Raw genomic sequence first — 20,785 nt, forward strand, 5'->3', positions numbered from 1 at the left:
TAAATCGAAAAAGTAGCTTTTTCCTCATAACCACACAGTTGTGGTGTCCACGCACAAATTAAGCAATTAATAAAAAAATAAAATAAAAAATAAAAATCTATCTTACTTTAGGCAGCAGTACATGATTCACACGATGTCCTAACTCCTATGCTGCTTGTCAATATGATATTTTATCATTACCACATTTTTGCATTAAATAACTCATATCTTTATTTTTATTTATGTATATATTACAACAATCAAGATTTTTATTTTTCAACCATTTGGGTTAGATTTATAAAAATCATATGTCTTCATTCAACTCTACTTAACGTCGCAATCACAATAGATGTCTTAGCAACTCTACTACTATAAATTTTAATTTATCTATTCTCAACGTGAATTATGTCACTTTTCTTAATCGGTGCAATTAAATCATTGCTTAATTTTTATTTAATTCGTTTGTTTAATCATCAAGCAGGGTAATATAGTCATTACAAGAGAGGTACAGTATATTCAGACCACGATGAGTGTGAACAAGAAACATGGAGAAGTTGTTCTATATGGAAATCAGTCCCTTTCTCAGCAGCTATAAGTACAGCAAAGAGGGGATCAAACTCTGACACAAACCAGAAAAATAAGACCCTTCTTTACACCTAACAGCTCTATGAATTCCATCTTTTTTAATTCCTCAAAAGACTTCTAATGTTTCTCTCTCCAATGGTTTATTACTCTGTTTACCTCCTACTCCTAGACTCTGTTTCTCACATTGCAATTCACATCTCAATGCCCAAGAATTCTCATCTTTGAATTCAATTTCTCTTCAATTCTTCACTGGTTTTCGTCCCAATCATTCTGATTTCACATCAACTTAGACCTTAGTCTTCACCCATTTCCAGATTTTCTCTCTGAAACCATTTGCCTCAACACCGTTTGCATTTTCAGAGGAAAAGGGACCATTTTTTAAGCACCCTTTTTCCTCCTCTGTTTTCCCCTGTTCCAATTTTCCTGGAAAATTACAACTCAGACGGAAAATATACCCGAAACATGGCAGGAATGCGAGAAAACAACATCCCATTATTGTCTGATGGTGCCGACATTCGTTCTTCTCTATCCAATCTCATACTAGCTGGAGGCACGAACACCTTAGATTCAATCTTCTCTCATTGCTCGCCATTAACCCCCATAACCAACCCTGTTTTGGGGCCCTTAGGCTCATCAGTGTACCTCCAACAACGAGATTTACTCAGAAAATTCCACGAAGAAAACAGCGTAAACAGCACAGTTTTGGGGACTTCGAAGATCAACCCACTTCAAAACTCCGCATACACAAACACTTACATGAGTCCCATGAAGAAAAAGCTATACAGGGGAGTGAGACAGAGGCATTGGGGCAAATGGGTGGCAGAGATTAGGCTGCCTCAGAACAGAATGAGAGTTTGGTTGGGTACATATGAGACTGCCGAGGCTGCAGCTTTTGCTTACGATCGTGCAGCCTATAAGCTTCGCGGCGAATATGCACGCTTGAATTTTCCCAATCTTCGGGATGCTAGTACGCTTGGATTTGTTGATTGCGCGAGATTGAATGCTTTGAAGAGTGCCGTGGATGCCAAGATTCAAGCAATTTGCCAAAAGGTGAGAAGAGAGAGAGCTAACAAGAGTGTTAAAAAAAGTGCTTGTTTCGGTGGCAGTAATGGTAATGAGAGTCATAAATTGTTGAAGGCATCTGCGTCCTCGTCTTCTTCATTCGTTGGTAATGGCACTTGGAGTAACAATGAAATGGTATCGCCGAGTGCTTCTGAAGATGGTTTTTTGAAGGGTGAGAATTCGTCCTACTCTGTTTCCAGCGAGTGTCCGATGGTGACGGAGGAATTGGATCTCCAAGACTGCTCGTTGGAACGCATGCCTTCTTATGATCCTGAGTTGATTTGGGAAGTTCTAGCCAATTAGAAGACCAAATTGGATAGCTTTAATGAAGACTACCTAATGCATATTTTTTTTTTTTTTAGTGTACTTTTTTGGTATGAGTAAAGGTAATTTAGGTTGATTTTGCTACCCTAATTCGTTCTTACTTCGATGGGCACTAAGAATGTTCTTGCGGTTGTTTTCTAGGCACATTCAAAGTGATATTAGATGAGAAATCTTTAACGTTGTGTTCGCTTGCATGAAATTGGATTTTTAAAATTAAAATTGATAGAATTAGAGAAAATTTTAGTTCAATTTTATGAGTTACTTTTCTCCAATTGCATCAATTTCAATTCTATGAAACTGAACATAACCTAAGTAATTTAAGTTATACAGCACCATCATCCACAATATGTCCCTATTGAAGGACTCATCTCCCCCTGTGGGAGAAAAGATCATACCATTGGGGAAGAGCTTGTACATGTGTTACTGCATGAGCTTCTCAGTTTTGCTTGGAACGAGTAGACGATGAGTCCATAAAAGCAACCACTAGTTGGCCTAAATCTAAATTTAAAAGCTCAATGTTCAATGACCAAAGGGTAATATAATGTTTAGTAAGATATGCCAGAAAAAGTAGGGTAAATTGTCATACTATGCATAAGCATCATACCGAATTCCTCTATGAATCCTCAATTTGTGTGTTTGTGAGTGTGTGAAAACTGCTCATGCCGCATCATTCCCATTGGATTGAGATATGAAACAACAGAATTTTCTTGAAAAATCGTGATGGCGAACTAAGCCGAATCTTCCAGTTTATGCATCCCTCTTGGTGATGAAGAAAGCTAGTTATTGTGGTCCTACCTCCCGACTCATTGCATCCATATGTATACATGATGAGAGCTTATAACTCTTTAGCCCTACCCAATGAGTGAAAATGAGAGCACATCACAAGTGCACATTAGAAGTGAGAAGGGCTTATTCAGAGAATAATGTGAACCTCACAGATTTTGAATCTACTACATTTATTATACTTTTTGATCAAATATGATGTACAAATCTTCCAAACAAACGTTAGGGGCTTGAAGCACTTGCTATAAAGAAATGGTGAAACCACTTTTTAAAGACAAGTCACATTCTTAACCTTCTTCACAAATGAATCAATTAGTTCCCTCTTTGGATCAGAATGCCAAACTCCAAATACTACTTGTTATGCTTCTTTACCATTGATCCGATCGACATAACACATATACAAGAATATTCGAGCCAGCAAACTTTAATTATAAACATAGGGCTAGTCTCCAGTTTTGGGAGGGAAAAGAAAAACCATCCTTTATCACACATTAATTCAGCAGAATATTATGTAAAAAACTAATTTATGTTTAACTTTCTTAATTGGATTGATATGAACCGATTTAATCTGGTGTAATTCAGCAAATTACTATGTTCTTCTTACTGATGGAGTATGCTACATGTCACTATGAAATGTTGTTTTTCCCATTATTTCACATGCAATGACCATGAACAGCAAGCACAAGCTACTTCTTGAAATACAACTTCAAGACACTAAAAAGGAAGCAGTTTTGCATCATTTGTGTACGTGCAGCGAAGATAGATGAACTTCATGAAATTTCAACAACAAAAACTCAACATTGCAACGGTAGAAACAAGCCGACCAACCACCGCTGGTCATTTCCATTAATCCATACTGCAGAACTTCTATCAAGGTCTTCAAGGACATGGATCTTTAACCATTCCAGTAAGTTATCAGGTAGAATCTGTTATAGAGTCACGCTCAACTAGAGTGAACTCCTTGAAACTTTTCAGAATTTGCAAGTATTTGCAAGCAACCAGTAGGTCAGAACACTATCTGAAGGCCAGATTTATATTTTCCTAAACATGAAAGTAGGAAAAAACAAAAAGAACCTTGAAGATTTGCAAGTCTTCAACCAAATATTTCAGCCCGTACGATTTCAACATTGGAATTGCTTCGTGACATATTATAAAGAAAACAACAGCAACTTTAATTAGAATCCATCTTTATGGGTCCTCATAACTATACCTTCAACCACATTCAAGGGCATTCCAAATAGCTCAGGTAGATGAGCCCAGAAACACCAAAATGCCCCTCATAAAGACACCTTTTACCTCAGTGTCAATACAGATATTACATATAAAAGGCCAATGGTAAAAGATGCAAAATTAATATCTAGAAATATATAATAATCAGGAAAAATAAAAGTTCTTGTACCGAATTCACATTAATGGGAAGTATCTATACTGCCCAGGACCAGCTTTATTAAAAAATAATAATAAATAAATAATGTAGCTAAAAGCTCTGTTATTTATGTTTTTTATTTTTTTTCATAAGTAACTAATAGCTTTGTTAATTTGTGGAAATAGGATGTTCATTCTGCTGATTAAGAGGAGATGATAACTGTTATGCTTTAAAATGGTGACAGTTTACATTTGATAGGTAATTTTCTAGTTCCATAAAGCACAATTTCATTACATAATCATATAATAAACTAACAATGAAATTTTAAGTTAAATCATACAGCATAATCCTACAGAACTGAAAGGACCTCTGAAAGCAGAAACAGGATGGTTTGTTAAATGGAAAGCACTACCAGTTCAGTGAATTCTTTGACTGCTGAAGTTTCACATTATAAGAACTTTCTATATCCTCCTGCAACATTAACAATTTGAATAGTTAAATGCCATTGTTTTTCTCTATTCATCAAAAAAATAAAATATACCATTCTTTTTCCTCTAAAACACCATTTCTTTTTTTCGACAATGGTAGTGTCAGGCCTCTTAGAGCACCCCACAGTCCACTATGCACAAGCGATCACCCCTTTCCCATGCACCAGGCAATTACCGGAAAATTCCCCTGGAGTGGTCCGAAAGAGCATTCAAACTCCCAACCTCCAAGATGTGAGGTGACTCAGTGAGAACCTTGCCATTAACTTATCCCCATGGGGTTTCTAAAACACCGTTTGCTTGATTGAAAATTTAATCAAGGAAAATCAGACTATCAAAATGCAAAATATATTTAGTGTGCGAACAAGAGATGATAGTGAAGTTAATAACCAAACCTATCTGTGTAGTTGACATGAAATTAAATGCACTTCTCTTAATTGGGAGATTGATGGAAATCCATTAGGTATCAGCTTTTGGGGCTGCAAAGGCAATAGTAAGGGGCTTTTCTAAACCCAATGGTTTGGGTTTGGTATGGATTATTTTAAATTAGCTCCAAGAAATGCCCAATCTTACAAGACAAGAAGGCCCATGAACCACCAGACCAACACATCTAGAATTGTTAAGTCAAATAAAACTAAGCCGTGGCATGCCAAGATGGTCTAAGAAGAAAGGCAATTGAAGTTTCAGAAACAGAATATTAAAAACAAAAATGAAAGAAAATAAAAGGACTGCAAATGTTATTTAAATAGATCAGAAATACCTTGCAAGCTTTTAGCAGAGGCTGTAAGAAAGATGACCTAAAATATCTGATGGATTTCCCAATTGAGGTTCTATCGCATTCTGCCATCAAGGAAAAAAAAAAAAAAAAACTAATTAATTCATCAGTTATGGTGTTAAAATGACCCAGTGAACTACGACATGCCAGTGCAACTGCACATGCGGTTGATGGATACCCCATGCAACATTTCAAAAAACAAATGCTCACCAACTTGAATACAAATTTCTAACTGTCCATGAGCTTTCAAAACGTTATTATCTCCAAATGACGAATTAGGAGATCCACCAACCCAAAAGTGAACACGCACACATCAAAAAATTATGCAAATCCAGAAGGAAATATACAGATATGCAAGTTTTCTATTAACATACCATTATCACCATCTGCTCTCAAACCTCCCATGTTAAGTTCTCCTAAAAGCTGCAGTTTTAACAAACGTAGTAAAATATTCATGAGTGACAAAAAATTGACCTGATACCAAACCCCAACAATATTTCATACTGCAGCTAAGAATAAACATTCATCCATAATCTCTTCACCTAAAGATGAGTAGAAGGGTCTAGAGATAATATTGTGTAATATATTTTAAAAACAATGCATATTAGATATATTCGTACTGCAACTAAAAAATTACATTCATCTATCATCTCTTCACCTAAAGATGGGTCAAAAGGTCTAGAGATAATATTGACATGATACAGCAAGAATATGTCCTATTATTTTAAAAACAATGCAGATATTGGATGGTTAAATTCATTAATTATGGCATACGTCTAGACTTGCCAAATTATAAGATGGTTCTGCTCTCATCGCAAAAAGTTGATGGATGAGGAAGCATAAGTATAGTATGAGTATAGTTTGTAATACCATACTAAAATCATAATAAATCATATACGTGCTTCCAATAGAAGTTACAAAAGCACTGGTTAGGAAAAAAGATTATAGCAGATAAGCAGGTATCAATCAATTTTTCGTTTATGCTGCCTGTAGAAATTCAAATGGGTTTCTAAATGGAAGACAACAGAGAACATGCAAGTACAGGCAAGCAACAATAGGAAGTTAGCAGTGAAATAATGAACAATCCACTGGATGGCTCAGTAAGGAGACATACCAAATTAACAACAAAGAAATTCAGATTTTTGACAAAGTTACTTTTGAGAACAAGAAATGGTCAGAAAAAGGTGTGTACTGAACTAGAAAAATAACACTTTTTAGTTGGTGGAAAATATATGGGGGGCAGACAGTATTGCTTGAGAGGAGAGAGAGAGAGAAAGATGCTTTGTCACAAGCTCCTAGGCCTGCGCTTCAAGTAATCTCTTCAAATGCTAGGACCATACTACTACTATGTTCTGGCACGAAAACTTAAGACCAAATCAATAACCAAGGTGAGAAGAATCCCTTCATCTGATTTTATTGTTTTCCTTCTCTTATCTATAGCTACTCTCCTGACCCTCAATCTACTCAATGCCCTTACCAAGATTAAAGACATCAAGGAAACAGCAAACAGACAGATGGTGAAAATATCAAACAGCAATTTGAATCTAAGCTTAAGTCTCCAAATTTCATTTAGATTGTGAAGGCAACAACATAATGAAAAGAGGATGAAAAGACAGAGTGGAATTAAATTGAGTCAAAATTCTCACTATTTGACAATACAGTATTCTTGTCCATATATTAGTTTAAAGGGCTAAAGGTGTTTTTGAACAGCTTTTTCTTTGATGTAAATTGCATGCTATCATTTTGCAAATTACAACAAACCTTCAACTGGAACTGCTGAAAATTTGCAACGACAAGTGGCTAAACCAGTAAGTGGATCGTTTAAATATATGCTTACCATGGAAAGTGTTGGTACAGTGGTCGGATCAAACTCCTCACAGTGTTTTGGATCAATTGGAACACAAACACGACCTGGAGCAAAAGAAAGCAAATCACTAGCGAGGAACATACCATAATAGTAATAATAGGAAACTCCAGATAGTTTGAAAGTACAACAGATGGTTGCAAATAGCAAGGATTCAATAATTCCTTGAAATAAAAATCTAGCTTCCAAATTTTCATTTGATTAAAGATTAATATAACAAAATGATGTTCAAATTCATAATTTAAAACAGAACTTACTGTTTGCAAACTTTAAGCATTATGTCAGATAATCAGTCATAGTATTTAAAAATCCTAGCATCTATATTTCACAGGTAATAAATATTTAAGGTACAAACCTGTTTTAGGGTGTACACAGAATGGTGCCTTCAGCAAATGGTTCATGTGCTTCGAAACCTGAGATGTAGTCAAATGGATTAGATGTGAAGCAATACACATTATAGATATATAATACTTATATTTGACAAAAGAATACATGCAAATTGGATGACCTTAAGGGGCATGCATGCTGAAAAAGAAATTTATCAAAACGTGGGGTGTGGGGGAAGAACTACACAAACCTCCATATCAAGCCTAGGATAGGTATAACAAAATACAATCTCTTCGACACACCGACGAAGCCCCTGTGCCTGAAATATGAAATGGAAGAAAACCGAAGTACTTTTTGTACTTTTTATAAACAGATTTAAAAAAAAATAAAAATCATGTAGCTGATCCCAAATAGTTGGAACAAAGCTTTGTTGAGTTGACTACAAGCAACACATACAGTGTCAAGAATCTGTACCATCTGTAAATTCCATTGGAATGTTTACTCCATAACACAGACCTTCTCAAACTAAAATTCACTTCAAAATTTAGCAGATGAAGTACAAGCATCTATATGTTTGTATATGTTCCGTTAAAAGGTATGACAAAATTATTATTATTATTATAATGGATTTTTTTTCCCCTAGGTATTATGGAATTGTTAAATGCAATACAAGGCAAAGGAAAGCATAAAATGTTGCCATTTGAAGAGATTCAAACAACAAGAATTTTTTTTTGGCCCAATCTAGTTGATCATTTAAATTTTAAAAGAACCAATGCCTAATAAAGATACAGAGGTGTCCACCACAGTGTATCAATTCCTAAATAAGATGTTTGTGTCACAGATGTTGTATCATACCTTATGTTTTCCAGACTGCAGCATATGTTTTAGTTGCTCCCACCTAACAACATTAATGTCTTCTTTTGAAACAGAAGACCTTCTGTTCTCCAGCCACTTTCCCCGAAGCTCAGAAGTTACAGCTGCAAAGATGACTTCCATGTAATGTATTGATGGTGGTTTCAGGAGATGAAAATGTATATGGGAAGAAATAATGATATTGAAACAAAGATTAATATAAAATCAAAGCTGCATACATTCATCAGGAATCATCTCTAATATCTTCTCAAAGCGCTCCTCGTTTGAAAGTAACTTTTGACTACGGAGCAAATTCTCCTCGAAGAAATCTTTCAGAACATCATCATATGATCTCCTGCAAAAATTGAATGGCACATAGTTAAAAAAAATGATGGAGAGAGACAGAGAAGATCAACAATTTAAACTAAACACTTACAGAAGGAAAGGGTGAAGTACAGGACCCATTAAAGAAACCTTTTTCTGACCATTCTCATTGCCCTAGAAAAAAATAAAAAATAAAAAAAAATAAAGAAAGAAAGAAAAAGACTTCCATTAGAAATACAATGGAAGATTTCTCCCAACTCCAACTATACTTGCAAAAAGTAGTAGACAACCTTGTATACACGAAAATATTCGGCAATGGATGCCCTCTGTTCATTATTCAACCTGAGTGATGGCAGTACATTTAAAATCTTCAGAAATCATTAAATGCATAGAAAACCAGATAAAATAAAATTTTATTCTCCAAGTATATTTGGAATTACCTTCTTGCTTTCCTGTCACAAACCCAACAATGGACACCACGTCTTCCACTGTATACCCAGAGAATGTGATTAAATCCAAAGTCATCTGTATTAAGGAATTAATAAAAAGTGTAAGCTTGGTAAATAAGCACATCATATTTAGCTAAGAGTGGAAACATACAAATGCACGTGTGAGACAAATGTGCAACTTTCAAACTTTTGTTAAAAATATAAGAACAATGATTGCACAGAATAACGACATATTGACTACATATGATGAGCTTAGTTATACGTTACATATCGCATGTGTACATCATACGCACTATTTTCTTACAAGTATAGTTTATTGTACTGATGTATCATCACAAACAGAAATTCGAGTATGATATAGCATTAAAAAACACAAGTATCAGAGTATCAGCTTATCATGATAGTTCCTGTTACAATGGCAATTAGTACATTGTAGTCTATCACTGTATAACATAATGCTCAGGTTTTTGCCTCTAATAACAAGTATAGTGCTTTGGCAAAGTACCAATGTGAAAATTAAATTCCTGCTATAGATAAGTAAGCAAATATTTTAACGACATCAATGTACCAATGCGCAATATTCCTACCTCGGAGAGCAGTATCAATCACCTTAATAGCAACAGTCATTAGGGGCCAGCAGTCCAAGCAAACATCAGCCCCTGAGCAGCAATATCTAATATCATCATAATCTGTTATATCCTGTGGGACAACATGTAACTCAGTCACCTCAAATGACCTAGGAGTTGCTTCAAACTCTAATTAGGTTTAAATTATTTGAAAGTTAATTAACTTACTATATCAAAAACCAGCTCTCTTTCAACCGGACTGAAAACATTATCACCAGATTGTCCATAGGCATGCCTTTTTGTAGGCTGCAGCATAAATGAAAAAGAAAAAAATAAGATAACGCAACAAACAGAAGCTAAAGAATCTGTGTTGTTAAGCACATGCAAGAATTTATAATCTAGGGGAAAACACAGATATAAATCATCATGACTCCACTGTGCTTAAGAACACATGACTTGGGGATGTTTCCATTGTTTGGGCGCTTGCCAATCACTTGGCCAAGTCATGGCATACTCTATGAAAGGAATGGAAAGATCAAATGATGCATATTATGTTTAAAAGAAAAGGGTTCTTTCAGAAGTTACGCTTGGTCTGTTCTGAACTCAGAGAGCCTTATAAACTGTATCAAAATCTGCTGCTAGACCAAGCTTACTCGTATGCACACACACAGCACGCACACAACAGCCAACTACAATACTCAAGACACTCAGTGAAGTAAATCTAGTCTTTAATCATTCAGAAAAATCAAATATTGTAAACTTACATCAACACTGTACACAGGCCCAATATCTATTTTGAATGGACATTTCTCTTTGATCGAATTTTCCAGTTCAGATGCACTGTTGAAAGACTGAAACCTCAGATATATGTCATTATCCAATGTGAAAGAAAATTCTCTTCGTCCAAAGTATGATTGGTCACATGCAGGATGCTTTCCATCTACAGATCATCAATTAAGATATACCGTTATAGAAGAAATAAAATAACAGCAGTTAGAAGAAGAGAGGAGAGATCTGCAACCAGTTTTATAGGGAAAATTGGATTACCATTTCCATAGGACATCCATTTAAAGATATCAGCATGGGGAAAAAGCTTTCCTGGCCACAGATAAAATAACTTTATAAGTAAGAATTTATACTTCTTAGGCGAAAACACAATTGACAAGAGATGAAAAACAAACTAGCAAGTGCTTGGCAAAGTTAGAACCATCATAGTTATCATTGGTCTACATTAGTCACAAAATTGAGCGTGTGGTTTAGGCATAGCCTTACGTTTGAAAGCATCATGAGAACTACATTTTCAACCTAACTTATTTGCAATTGTCCAGTTTTCAGATTAGCCAACTCTTTATTTAAGAAAATAACTCTGATTTATTGCTACTCCACCAGAGATTGATACTAATTTATATGCATTCATTGGTCAGCAAACAGACAGAAAAAGCCCTCTTAATGATTAGCCACGAGAACCATCATAGTTAGCATTGGTTTACATTAGTCACAAAATTGAACATGTAATTTAAAGCTATTATAGTTATCATTGGTGTACATTAGTCACAAAATTGAGCATTTAATTTAGGCATAGCTTTACATTTGAAAAAATCAAGAGGACTTCTTTTTCAAACTAACTCATTTATAATTGTCCAGTTTTCTGATAAACCGGTATAAATATTAGCAAACTCTTTATTTAATAAAATAAATCTGATTTATTGCCACTCCACCATAGATTGATACTAATTTATATGCATTCATTGGTCAGCAAACAGACATAAAAAGCCCCCTTAATGATGAATCTTACTAAAATATCAAACTTGAAAAACTCAAACCACAACAAATTCAAACCAAAGTTAAACTAGATCAAACCATAATAGACCAAACATAATTTGAATTATAAATCAATTACCATAATAAACTTTCAAATAATTGGCATTGAATCCATCAGGAACAGCGTTGATTTGCATCTGTTCAGCTTCACAACCATCAATTAGCATATCATCTCTTCCATTCTCAGCTTCTTCTCTTGTCATTTTGAGTACTACTAGTTTCCCCAATTCAACAAAGCCCCGTTTAAGAATCAGAAAATGATTTTCTCGGCAAACGCAACAACATTATAATAAGATCCGGAAAAAACTTGACCAATCGGAAGAGTAAATCCAACAATAATGCAATTTGAAATGGATTGCAATGCTTAACTGGAAAAAACCCTAATCCTAGAGCAACAAATTAACGTTTAATAAAATAGTTTCCTGTATGTGTGTGTATATATATAATTGGAGTAGAGAATGATGCTTACGACGTGCTTGAACTCGTATGCTGAAGCCGAGATAGCAGACGAAGCGGCAAGGATTCGCACAGAAGCTGGAAAATGGCGGGAAAAATAAAATACAGGCACCGGTGAAGTAGGGTTTTGTTACTCGATTGAATAAATAAATAGATAATAGAAAAATAAACTCGCGGGAAAATTATGAAAAGGCAATATTGTCTTCTAAAAATCCATAATATAAATCTTACAGTATTATTTATTAGACAGCTAATCCAATAATAGGTAAGTATTGCCTTTATTTAATTGACATGTCACATGAGACCCTAATAAATAAAAAAATCAACTCCTTATATATATACACACACATATAAATTAATGTGACCTTTAACTTATTTATCTGTGAATATGTAAATATTGCCTTCATTCAAATGCTTACATGATACATAGGTAATAATAGTAAATCCAATAAAAATATTTGTGGGTAATTTCATTCAAATAAATCATTTTCCTACTCACTCCGTCTCAAAAATAGTGTCGTTTTTAGAAAATCGTGTCAGTTCAATTTGTGAAAGCCACGGTTTTTCAAAAGTGAAATTTTTTATGAGACGAAAGAAGTATTATGAAGTACGATCTTTAATTAAATTATATTTTACCAAATCATGAACATTTGGTAGGATATCTATTGTAATTTTATATTGGATGCAAGTTAAATACTAACAACATTGACAATCTAATACCGTAATGGCTTTGGCTTGACCTTTGAGCCTTTGGAATGACAAAATAAATAAATAAATAAAATAAAAATTAACGCACTCCACTTGTAAAATAGAATTACATTATTGAGGATAGTTTTGTCATTTACTTTAAGGAAAAAAAAAACAAAAAAAGGTGAAGAAACTAAAGTTCATTTATCAAAACACTATAGAACAAATATCTTCTTCCTCAACATATTTACTACAAGACAGTAGCTAGGTTATTGTCTCTTATCATAACACGTGATGAGATTTATATCTGAATAACTCAAATAAGTAACCAGAAGGTTTGAGCATTACTAATATTGAATGAGGTCAGATAGTACATCTAATTTACTCCGTGGACTAGTGAATAAATTGAATAATTGATTATGGATCATGATCCTCTTGCTTAATTTTTTGAGTTGTTTATGTAACAATTATATGAGAATATATATATATTGACAATAAAAAGGAAAAAAGGAGGATAGAGTGACTCGAACTTGGTCTCCCACACGATTTATAGAGTGCTTCTACTAATTGTATTATCCAACTCACCCTGAAAATTAAGGGACGAGGAATGGAGGTTCTAAGCCTTAAATTCATTATATTTTTAACCGAGCCCATGGTGTGACCCAATTGCCATTGGTATTCAGAGATCAGGACATCTACAGTGTCAGTATTGACTATGGATGAACGGTAGATTAACCAAGCTAGCTAAAAGAATTCAAAAGGAGCTTTGTTGATGGGTGGCCGAGGAATATATATATATATATATATATATATATATATATATAACAAGAACATAGGCAATAACAATATTGGATGTACACACTATGCGGTGGTGGTGGAGAAACTACTGAAGCACGGGCTCTATTGATGAGATACGGTGCGTGTGTTCAATGACTATGGGGCGGTTAGGAAAAAAATAATACTGTAGTAAAAGCGTACAAAAAGTGGGTGAATGGAATAAAAAAAGGTTCAATACTTGGTATGAAATTTATCCTCTCAGGTGAGGTGGCCCTTAGAACACATATTTTAAAAAATAAAAATGAATTAAAGGTGAGCATTACCCATTTCTTAAGGGTTGGATTGTTTTTTTTATTTTTTATTTTTTTCCTTCCTTCTAAGTCACCATTGTTTACCTCTCTTCTCTTCTTCCTCTCTCTCCATAAGAAAGCAAATCTCTCTCTTCTCTCTCAATCAAATTCTTACTATTGAAGCAAAGGAAAGATGTTTTCTGGGTGACTTTCATTAGATTTTTGAATAATCATCTTTCAGTATATCAAGAAAATAAAACATGCAATAAAAAAAAAGGATTAGGACTAAAAAAATGATTTGTTTTGCTGTGGAGAGAGAGGTAGCTGATCATGATTAAGAAGGAAAGGGAAAAAAACGATTAAGGAAAAAATATATAAAAAAAATGGTTTAACCATTAATAAATGGTTAATGTCCATCTTTAAACTTTTTTATTTCTTAAACACATGTTCTAATCACATTGAACCACATCACACGGAGGATGAACCACATCCTCTTTGGGAAGGACGCAAGTATTGTTCAAAAGAAAATTGTACTATGATTGCCATTTTTTAACACTTCAGTACAAAATACAATTTCATGCCATTTTTGCAGGATTCTGTTGCAGAAAATCAAGCAGTTTTTGGAATTTTGTTGTTCTAATATTTTTTCCATTTCTTTGACTCAAAAATATTAATTTCCCTCACTGTTTATGATTTTCAGCTTAGCCATACGAAACCCCGGATTATGTATAATTTCCAAATATTTCCTACAATTCTATATTTTTTCCCCTCCTTTATAAAAACCATTTTTAAAGATTTTATACAATTAATATGAGATAATGGTGACAATGATAAAATAACCGAAAATGGAAGAAAAAGAGAAAAAGAAAAAAATAAATTTATAACGAAGATATTTAAGTAAATTGTTAACATAAATTGTTTGTTCGAGTTCCAAAAAAAGTTCTAAAAAAATTATTTTAAAGATTTAAACCAATCATGCCATACATTTTCCAATTAATCAAAAAAACACTAAGCACCCTATAACCAAAAGGGCAAAAAAAAAAAAACACAAAATTTATGCAGCAACATATCTCATTAAAAAAAAAAAAAAAAGAAAAGAAAAGAAAAGAAAAGAAATACACAATAATCGTCAAGGGATTGTAATGCTTAAATCTTGCACCATCCACATCAAGCTGGGCCAGGTCAATCTAGTGGATTCCCCCTACATCTGAAGTATCCGTTAATTTATTCACCATATATATTTTTGTTTATTAAAAAAGAATAAAGGAAAAAGAAAATGGCAATAAAGAAGGCTCTGGCATATGAGATGAGCCCCCATAACTAGCCTCGCGTCGTCACTCACCCAGTCAGTGTCTCACACCTCCTCTTCCTGCACTGCTTTATTAACAAAACCCACCGCTTTAAAGGACACCGCGCTACTTCTACTACTCTCTGCTTTCTCTCTCTAAAAAGACAAATTAGTTGTAGACAAAGCTCTGTTTAGCTACTTCAGGTAGCTCCGTCAACAGCGTCTCTGAGCCCTTTGATGATTTATCAGAAAACCTCACATCGCATAAAGCAAATCTCTCAAGTCTCAATACAGACACATGTATGTTTTATTTTTTATTTTTTTATTATGCTCAATTTTGGATGTCGGAGCAGTTTTTTCTAGATATATTTCTTAATCTCCTTCTTCGACTAATTAATGCAGATGCAGATTGATCGCCATTGACGACCTATTTGGAGCTTTCTCTTTGGATCATTTCCAGATCTAATTTATTACACAAACACCTCTCTCTCCGTCTTTTTGGACTCACCTCCTTGGACCTAAGTGGTGGAAAAGAAAAAAGAGAAAAAAGAAACCATCCACCAAATCTGATTCAATTAATAAAATCTCTCTTCGAGTTCTCTCTCATTTGTTTGCGAAAAATAATCGTTCATTAAAGTACTTCTTGTAGCCTTCTCTTTGTCACCCTTTAATAATCTACAGATTTCGCCCCAATTTTCTCAGAAAATCTTCGAGAATCGAGCTTTCTAGTTTCTACATCATAAACTATTCTTGAAATTCCTACAGTTTATTATAAAATGCAGAGACTCGTTTTCTCAATTTTGCTGTGCTTTGTGGTCACTGTGCCGTTTCTGAACTCACTGGCTCTTGCCGAAGTGGTAACATGCTCTGGGATGGTGCCGATGAAGTATCGGAACGATAAGATTTCGGTAACGGACTTCGGTGCTGTCGGTGATGGGCGGACTTTGAACACGAAAGCGTTCCAGGAGGCAATATATCGAATTGAGCATCTGAGGAGGAGTGGAGGTACGCTCCTCTACATACCTCCTGGGGTGTACTTAACGGAGAGCTTCAACCTTACAAGCCACATGACTCTCTACTTGGCTAGGGGTGCTGTTATCAGAGCTACTAAGGTAAATTACTCTCAGTGACATCTTTGTTGCGAGTTAATGAATAGAAGAATTAGTTATCATCACTTTTTTATGCCATGAAATGAAATTTGGAAGATCTCTTTGACCTTAATATACAATATTTCACTGAGGAAAGGTGAGGAGTTAGAATCCCATAATGGGCATTTATGTGTGTGTGAGTGTTTACCTAACAAAAAACATAGGAGAAGTATACAATGTGGTTGATTGGTCGATTTGGTGTGACTTTGTTAGGCTCAAAAGCTGAGTCATATATGGTTCCTTGGCACAGCCCAACAAAGAAAGGAAAAAAAGGAGAGGAGAAAACGTTGTCCTAGAACAAAATGTTGGGCTTAGGGTTTTGATTTGTGAATCTTGTTTCAATGAGCAAGGGTCACTAGACCACCAAAACTTATGTCATTTCGGTTGAGTGGTCCTTTTGTCGAAGCACAGGTTGTTCTGAGAGCAAGTGCTGTTGTGGACAGTTGTACTGATTCCTTCACAATGCTTTCCAGCAATCGATGCTACTTTTTTTTTTGACAATAGTGACGATCTAAAAAAAATAAAAAAATAAAAATCTATCATGCCAAGCAGAAGAAGTAGGACCTAACTGAATTACATTCAACTACATTATCTATGGCTTAAAGTGTTTTGAGGCTATATATGTGCAAGAAACAGTTTGGTTATTAGAACACTGGAGGTGTATAAACAACCATAAATCATGGTGGGTCCAGTGCATAAATGGGGACCTGGTTGCATGTGCGTGGCTTTAAAATTATTGAGAACCAGGATAGTTTGACAGCTGCATATGACAAGTGGTAGCATTGTCCCTGTACCATCATGTTCTTTTATAATAATGTTACTAATTCCATGTCTATCTATTGACCATACTGACACTGTTATTTTAAAGATAAACTCCATATGCTCTTCACTAATGTTGATCGATCATTGGTCGTGAGTTATTTAGTACTGACCTAGTGATACATGTTTTGGTAAAAGCATATTCTCGGAAGAGGTTAGTCGCAATGAGATGGTCAGATCCCCCATTATTATTACCTAAAAGAATGCTATTTCAATTTAGTATGTCTTACTGCATCGCCAGGGCTAATATATTTTGTTTATGCTACGTTAAATTGGGCATGTGTCACGCGTGTATGTGTCAAAGAGTCAAACACGTCTAAATTTTCTTATTTTTAGTATTTTTATTTTATTTTATTTTCGAAGGTAAAATAATATTTTTTAATGCTCCAAGGAGAAAGCTCCAAATATTTATATGGTGTAATTCACTTGTTTTGAGTAATACGTAAGAGAAGGAACACAATAAGAGAGCTTTGTGTATAATTATATTAAAACTTGGATTATTGGATATACTTGGTGCGTGTCCAGCTAGTCAGTGGATATATTTGAGACATATCCCACACTTTATCCAGTTATCGTGTGTCAGACACTGTTGCTTCATTCATTTTAGAAGAGTCCATGTAAAATAGCATTTTTTGGGTTGGTTTATACCTTTTACAGCTCTATTTGAAAAATTGTAGCATCCCATGGTCTAGAAATAATTTCTTTTAGTGGGTGTTTCAAATGAAAATTATATTCTGTATGGCATGGAAATCCATTAGTCCTTTTTGTGGGGCAATGATGTTGATAATGATGATCATTCAACTAATGCTTTTTTCATTGCACCCATCAGGTAAAAATTGATGGATTTAACAAAAAAAAAAAAAAACATTTCCAATCCTTTCCTTTTCTTTTTTAGTAATTCTTAATCATTTCTTTTTATGACTGCATTTATGTTTTTGGCAATGCCTTTAATCTGTGTTATTTTATGGAGTGATTTGGTTCCATGATCTCTTACTCTACTACTTTTTGCTTGACTCAACCAGAGGTTATAATTTTATAGAGACAGAGAGAGATACTAAGAACCCCCACCCCCACTCCCTCCCTTTCAAAAGATTTTCTTTCATGCTCTACATCAAATTTTTTTTTTTTTTTTAAATTTTTATTTTCTCTTGTGGATGCTTCAGGATACGAAAAATTGGCCTTTAATTGCTCCCTTGCCTTCTTATGGAAGAGGGAGGGAGCGTCCTGGAGGAAGGTATATGAGCTTTATCCATGGAGATGGACTTCACGATGTGATCATCACTGGTCAGTATCAGAAAGAATGTCTGTTATTCATTTATCTACCTTTTTTTGTACATATTTCCCTCAGCCTCGAGCAACATGCATTCTTAAATGTATAGAATACCCACTCTTACAAACAAACTACTTCTTTCGGAGAAGCATACTTTATATAGGCACTTGATTCAGAGTATATTTAATACGACTATAATTTTAGTGGATGTTGATAACTGCAATATTGGCATTCGATAATGCGTGTTATTCTGGTTGGGTTCTGTTGGCATTCTGCTTATTTATGATATTCCTGCTTGTACATGAAAATTTAATACCAAATAACATATTTAAGTAATATGTTCATTTTTTTGATTAATTGTTCTTCTTAGGTGAGAATGGGACCATTGATGGCCAAGGAGAGGTCTGGTGGAACATGTGGAGGCAGAGAACCCTTCAATTCACCAGACCAAATCTTATTGAATTGATGAACTCCAGAAGCATTATCATTTCCAATGTCATTTTCAAGAACTCCCCCTTTTGGAATATTCACCCCGTATATTGTAGGTGAGAATGAAACCTTGATTTTGGACTCGTAATATAATAAATTAATGGACATACATATTTTCATAAATTTATTTTCAAATTCAGTAATCCTGTTCATCTGATAATGAACTTATTGCACATTTTATTTCCCCCATTCGTACTATATATAAAAATAACACTTCCATCACTTATTTGAAATTTGAATTTATGCTTTCCTACATGTTTAAATTTATTCAGAAATCCATATTAATACATGGCTGAACCAATTAGTGCATAAGGCTGGAGCCTGTTAGCCTCATATGAATTATGTAACTCTGCACGAAGTTAATGTGATTTACTAGTCATCATGATCATATCTGAATCTAGCTGTTTTATATCTCCATTTTGTGCTCTCCAACATACATAATTTGTCTTGAATGTTTATGACAAGAGCCATAATTGTGACCATTATGATACTAGGGAGGTGGTACCGTGGTAGAGAAGCACATGAGTTCAGTTCAGCTGATGTTTTGAAACAGTTCAAAAGTGTTTGGTTGGTAATGGGGTTCTGGTAAATTCAGTCTGAATTAGTGTTTAAGACAAAAATTTCAAGCCATGAGTTATGCTGAGGTTGGGTAGGAATTGGCTGGTTTGATTATGTTAACCCGAACAGTATCCTGTAATGCCCCTTGATACTGAATGATACATCCACAAGAATTGCAAGGGTAGAGCTATCATTTGGTCTGACACTTCTATTTTTTAATATTTTTTTTGAAAGATTCAATTTTTTAATTTTTTATTTTACAGCAATGTTGTCATTCGATATGTCACCATATTGGCTCCACCTGACTCTCCCAACACAGATGGAATTGATCCAGGTACATACTACAATTGGGTTCATATTTCTTGACATGCACATACTTATCAGTATATTTAGGTCTGCAATGTCTTGTGCCATGTAGAATATATGAAATGGTGCACATTCTTTGGATCATTACTTTTTTGCTTCACAACTCACACAGATGAATTATCCCAACTCCTTGTATCGCTGCAAGAGGATCCTTGAATTCTTTGATTATTTGTTTGCTCGGAGTTTGGTGCTGGGCACCCCAAAAAGTGTCCACTCAACCAGATAAAATCCAGATTTTTGCTTTTCTTAGCTCTGATTAAATACATCAGATGAGATATGATGAGCAAATTTAGAAATTTTTACTGCATATATATATCCTCAATTCACTCTTGCAGATTCAAGCACCCATGTCTGCATTGAGGACTCGTACATTTCTACGGGGGATGACCTCGTGGCTGTGAAGAGTGGGTGGGATGAGTATGGGATTGCTTATGGACGGCCTAGCCATGGCATCACAATCCGGCGAATAACAGGATCATCCCCATTTGCTGGAATTGCAGTTGGAAGTGAAACATCTGGTGGAGTACAAGACGTATTGGCCGAGCACATAAGCCTCTTCAACATGGGAGTTGGCATCCATTTGAAGACAAACATTGGCAGGGGAGGTTTCATTAGAAATATTACAGTGTCGAATGTATACATGGAAAACGTGCGGAAAGGGATAAAGATTGCAGGTGATGTTGGGGACCATCCTGATGACAAATTCAACCCAAATGCTCTCCCAGTAGTTAAGGGAGTCACAATTAAAAACGTCTGGGGTGAGAAGGTCCAACAGCCAGGTTCAATACAGGGCTTGAAGAACTCACCTTTTACTGGCATCTGTCTCTCTAATATCAACCTTCATGGCGCAACAAGACCAAAAACAGCAGCAGCTCCTTGGAAATGCTCTGACGTGAGTGGGACTGCTCTTTTGGTTAGCCCGTGGCCGTGTTCAGAACTGGCAAACACTCATACCACCGGTGAATGTTCCAATACCTTCTAAGACTAGTACACAAAATTTTCAATTCTGTCCAAGCAATCAATAAATTCTGAGGTTTTTAATTATTCAATGAAAAATGTGATATCTTTTGTGTTA

At 34.9% G+C, this 20,785-nt stretch overlaps 3 protein-coding genes across 5 annotated transcripts; 2 read left to right on the top strand and 1 right to left on the bottom strand.

The window, feature by feature from the left end:
• Positions 1-547: 547 nt before the first annotated feature.
• On the top strand, positions 548-2,149 carry LOC132308219 (ethylene-responsive transcription factor ERF061). The gene has a single exon (XM_059806236.1). The coding sequence runs from the start codon at positions 1,027-1,029 to the stop codon at positions 1,927-1,929; it is 903 nt and encodes a 300-aa protein (XP_059662219.1). The 5' UTR covers positions 548-1,026; the 3' UTR covers positions 1,930-2,149.
• Positions 2,150-4,264: 2,115 nt separating this feature from the next.
• LOC132308220 (uncharacterized) lies at positions 4,265-12,159 on the bottom strand. Of its 3 annotated transcripts, none has more exons than XM_059806238.1 (17): positions 12,032-12,158; positions 11,642-11,776; positions 10,789-10,839; positions 10,506-10,681; positions 9,970-10,047; positions 9,763-9,874; positions 9,167-9,251; positions 9,017-9,068; positions 8,839-8,900; positions 8,642-8,757; positions 8,406-8,527; positions 7,801-7,869; positions 7,579-7,636; positions 7,197-7,270; positions 5,734-5,782; positions 5,345-5,424; positions 4,266-4,570 (listed from the first exon to the last, which is right to left on the bottom strand). In XM_059806238.1, the coding sequence occupies exons 2-17, from the start codon at positions 11,763-11,765 to the stop codon at positions 4,508-4,510; spliced, it is 1,371 nt and encodes a 456-aa protein (XP_059662221.1). In that variant the 5' UTR covers positions 11,766-11,776; positions 12,032-12,158; the 3' UTR covers positions 4,266-4,507. The 3 variants fall into 3 exon arrangements, with proteins under 3 accessions (XP_059662222.1, XP_059662221.1, XP_059662220.1); XM_059806237.1 differs by having other exon boundaries at positions 11,642-11,773; positions 12,032-12,157; XM_059806239.1 differs by lacking the exon at positions 5,734-5,782 and having other exon boundaries at positions 4,265-4,570; positions 11,642-11,773; positions 12,032-12,159.
• Positions 12,160-15,067: 2,908 nt separating this feature from the next.
• On the top strand, positions 15,068-20,785 carry LOC132308221 (probable polygalacturonase). Its single transcript, XM_059806240.1, has 6 exons — positions 15,068-15,360; positions 15,463-16,172; positions 18,191-18,311; positions 18,668-18,842; positions 19,608-19,678; positions 20,046-20,785. The coding sequence occupies exons 2-6, from the start codon at positions 15,837-15,839 to the stop codon at positions 20,690-20,692; spliced, it is 1,350 nt and encodes a 449-aa protein (XP_059662223.1). The 5' UTR covers positions 15,068-15,360; positions 15,463-15,836; the 3' UTR covers positions 20,693-20,785.

The sequence above is a fragment of the Cornus florida genome, unplaced genomic scaffold (assembly GCF_030987335.1).
Source record: "Cornus florida cultivar Cherokee Brave unplaced genomic scaffold, ASM3098733v1 CherokeeBrave_3.0.0_Hap2_Chr05, whole genome shotgun sequence".
Taxonomy (NCBI): Eukaryota; Viridiplantae; Streptophyta; class Magnoliopsida; order Cornales; family Cornaceae; genus Cornus; species Cornus florida.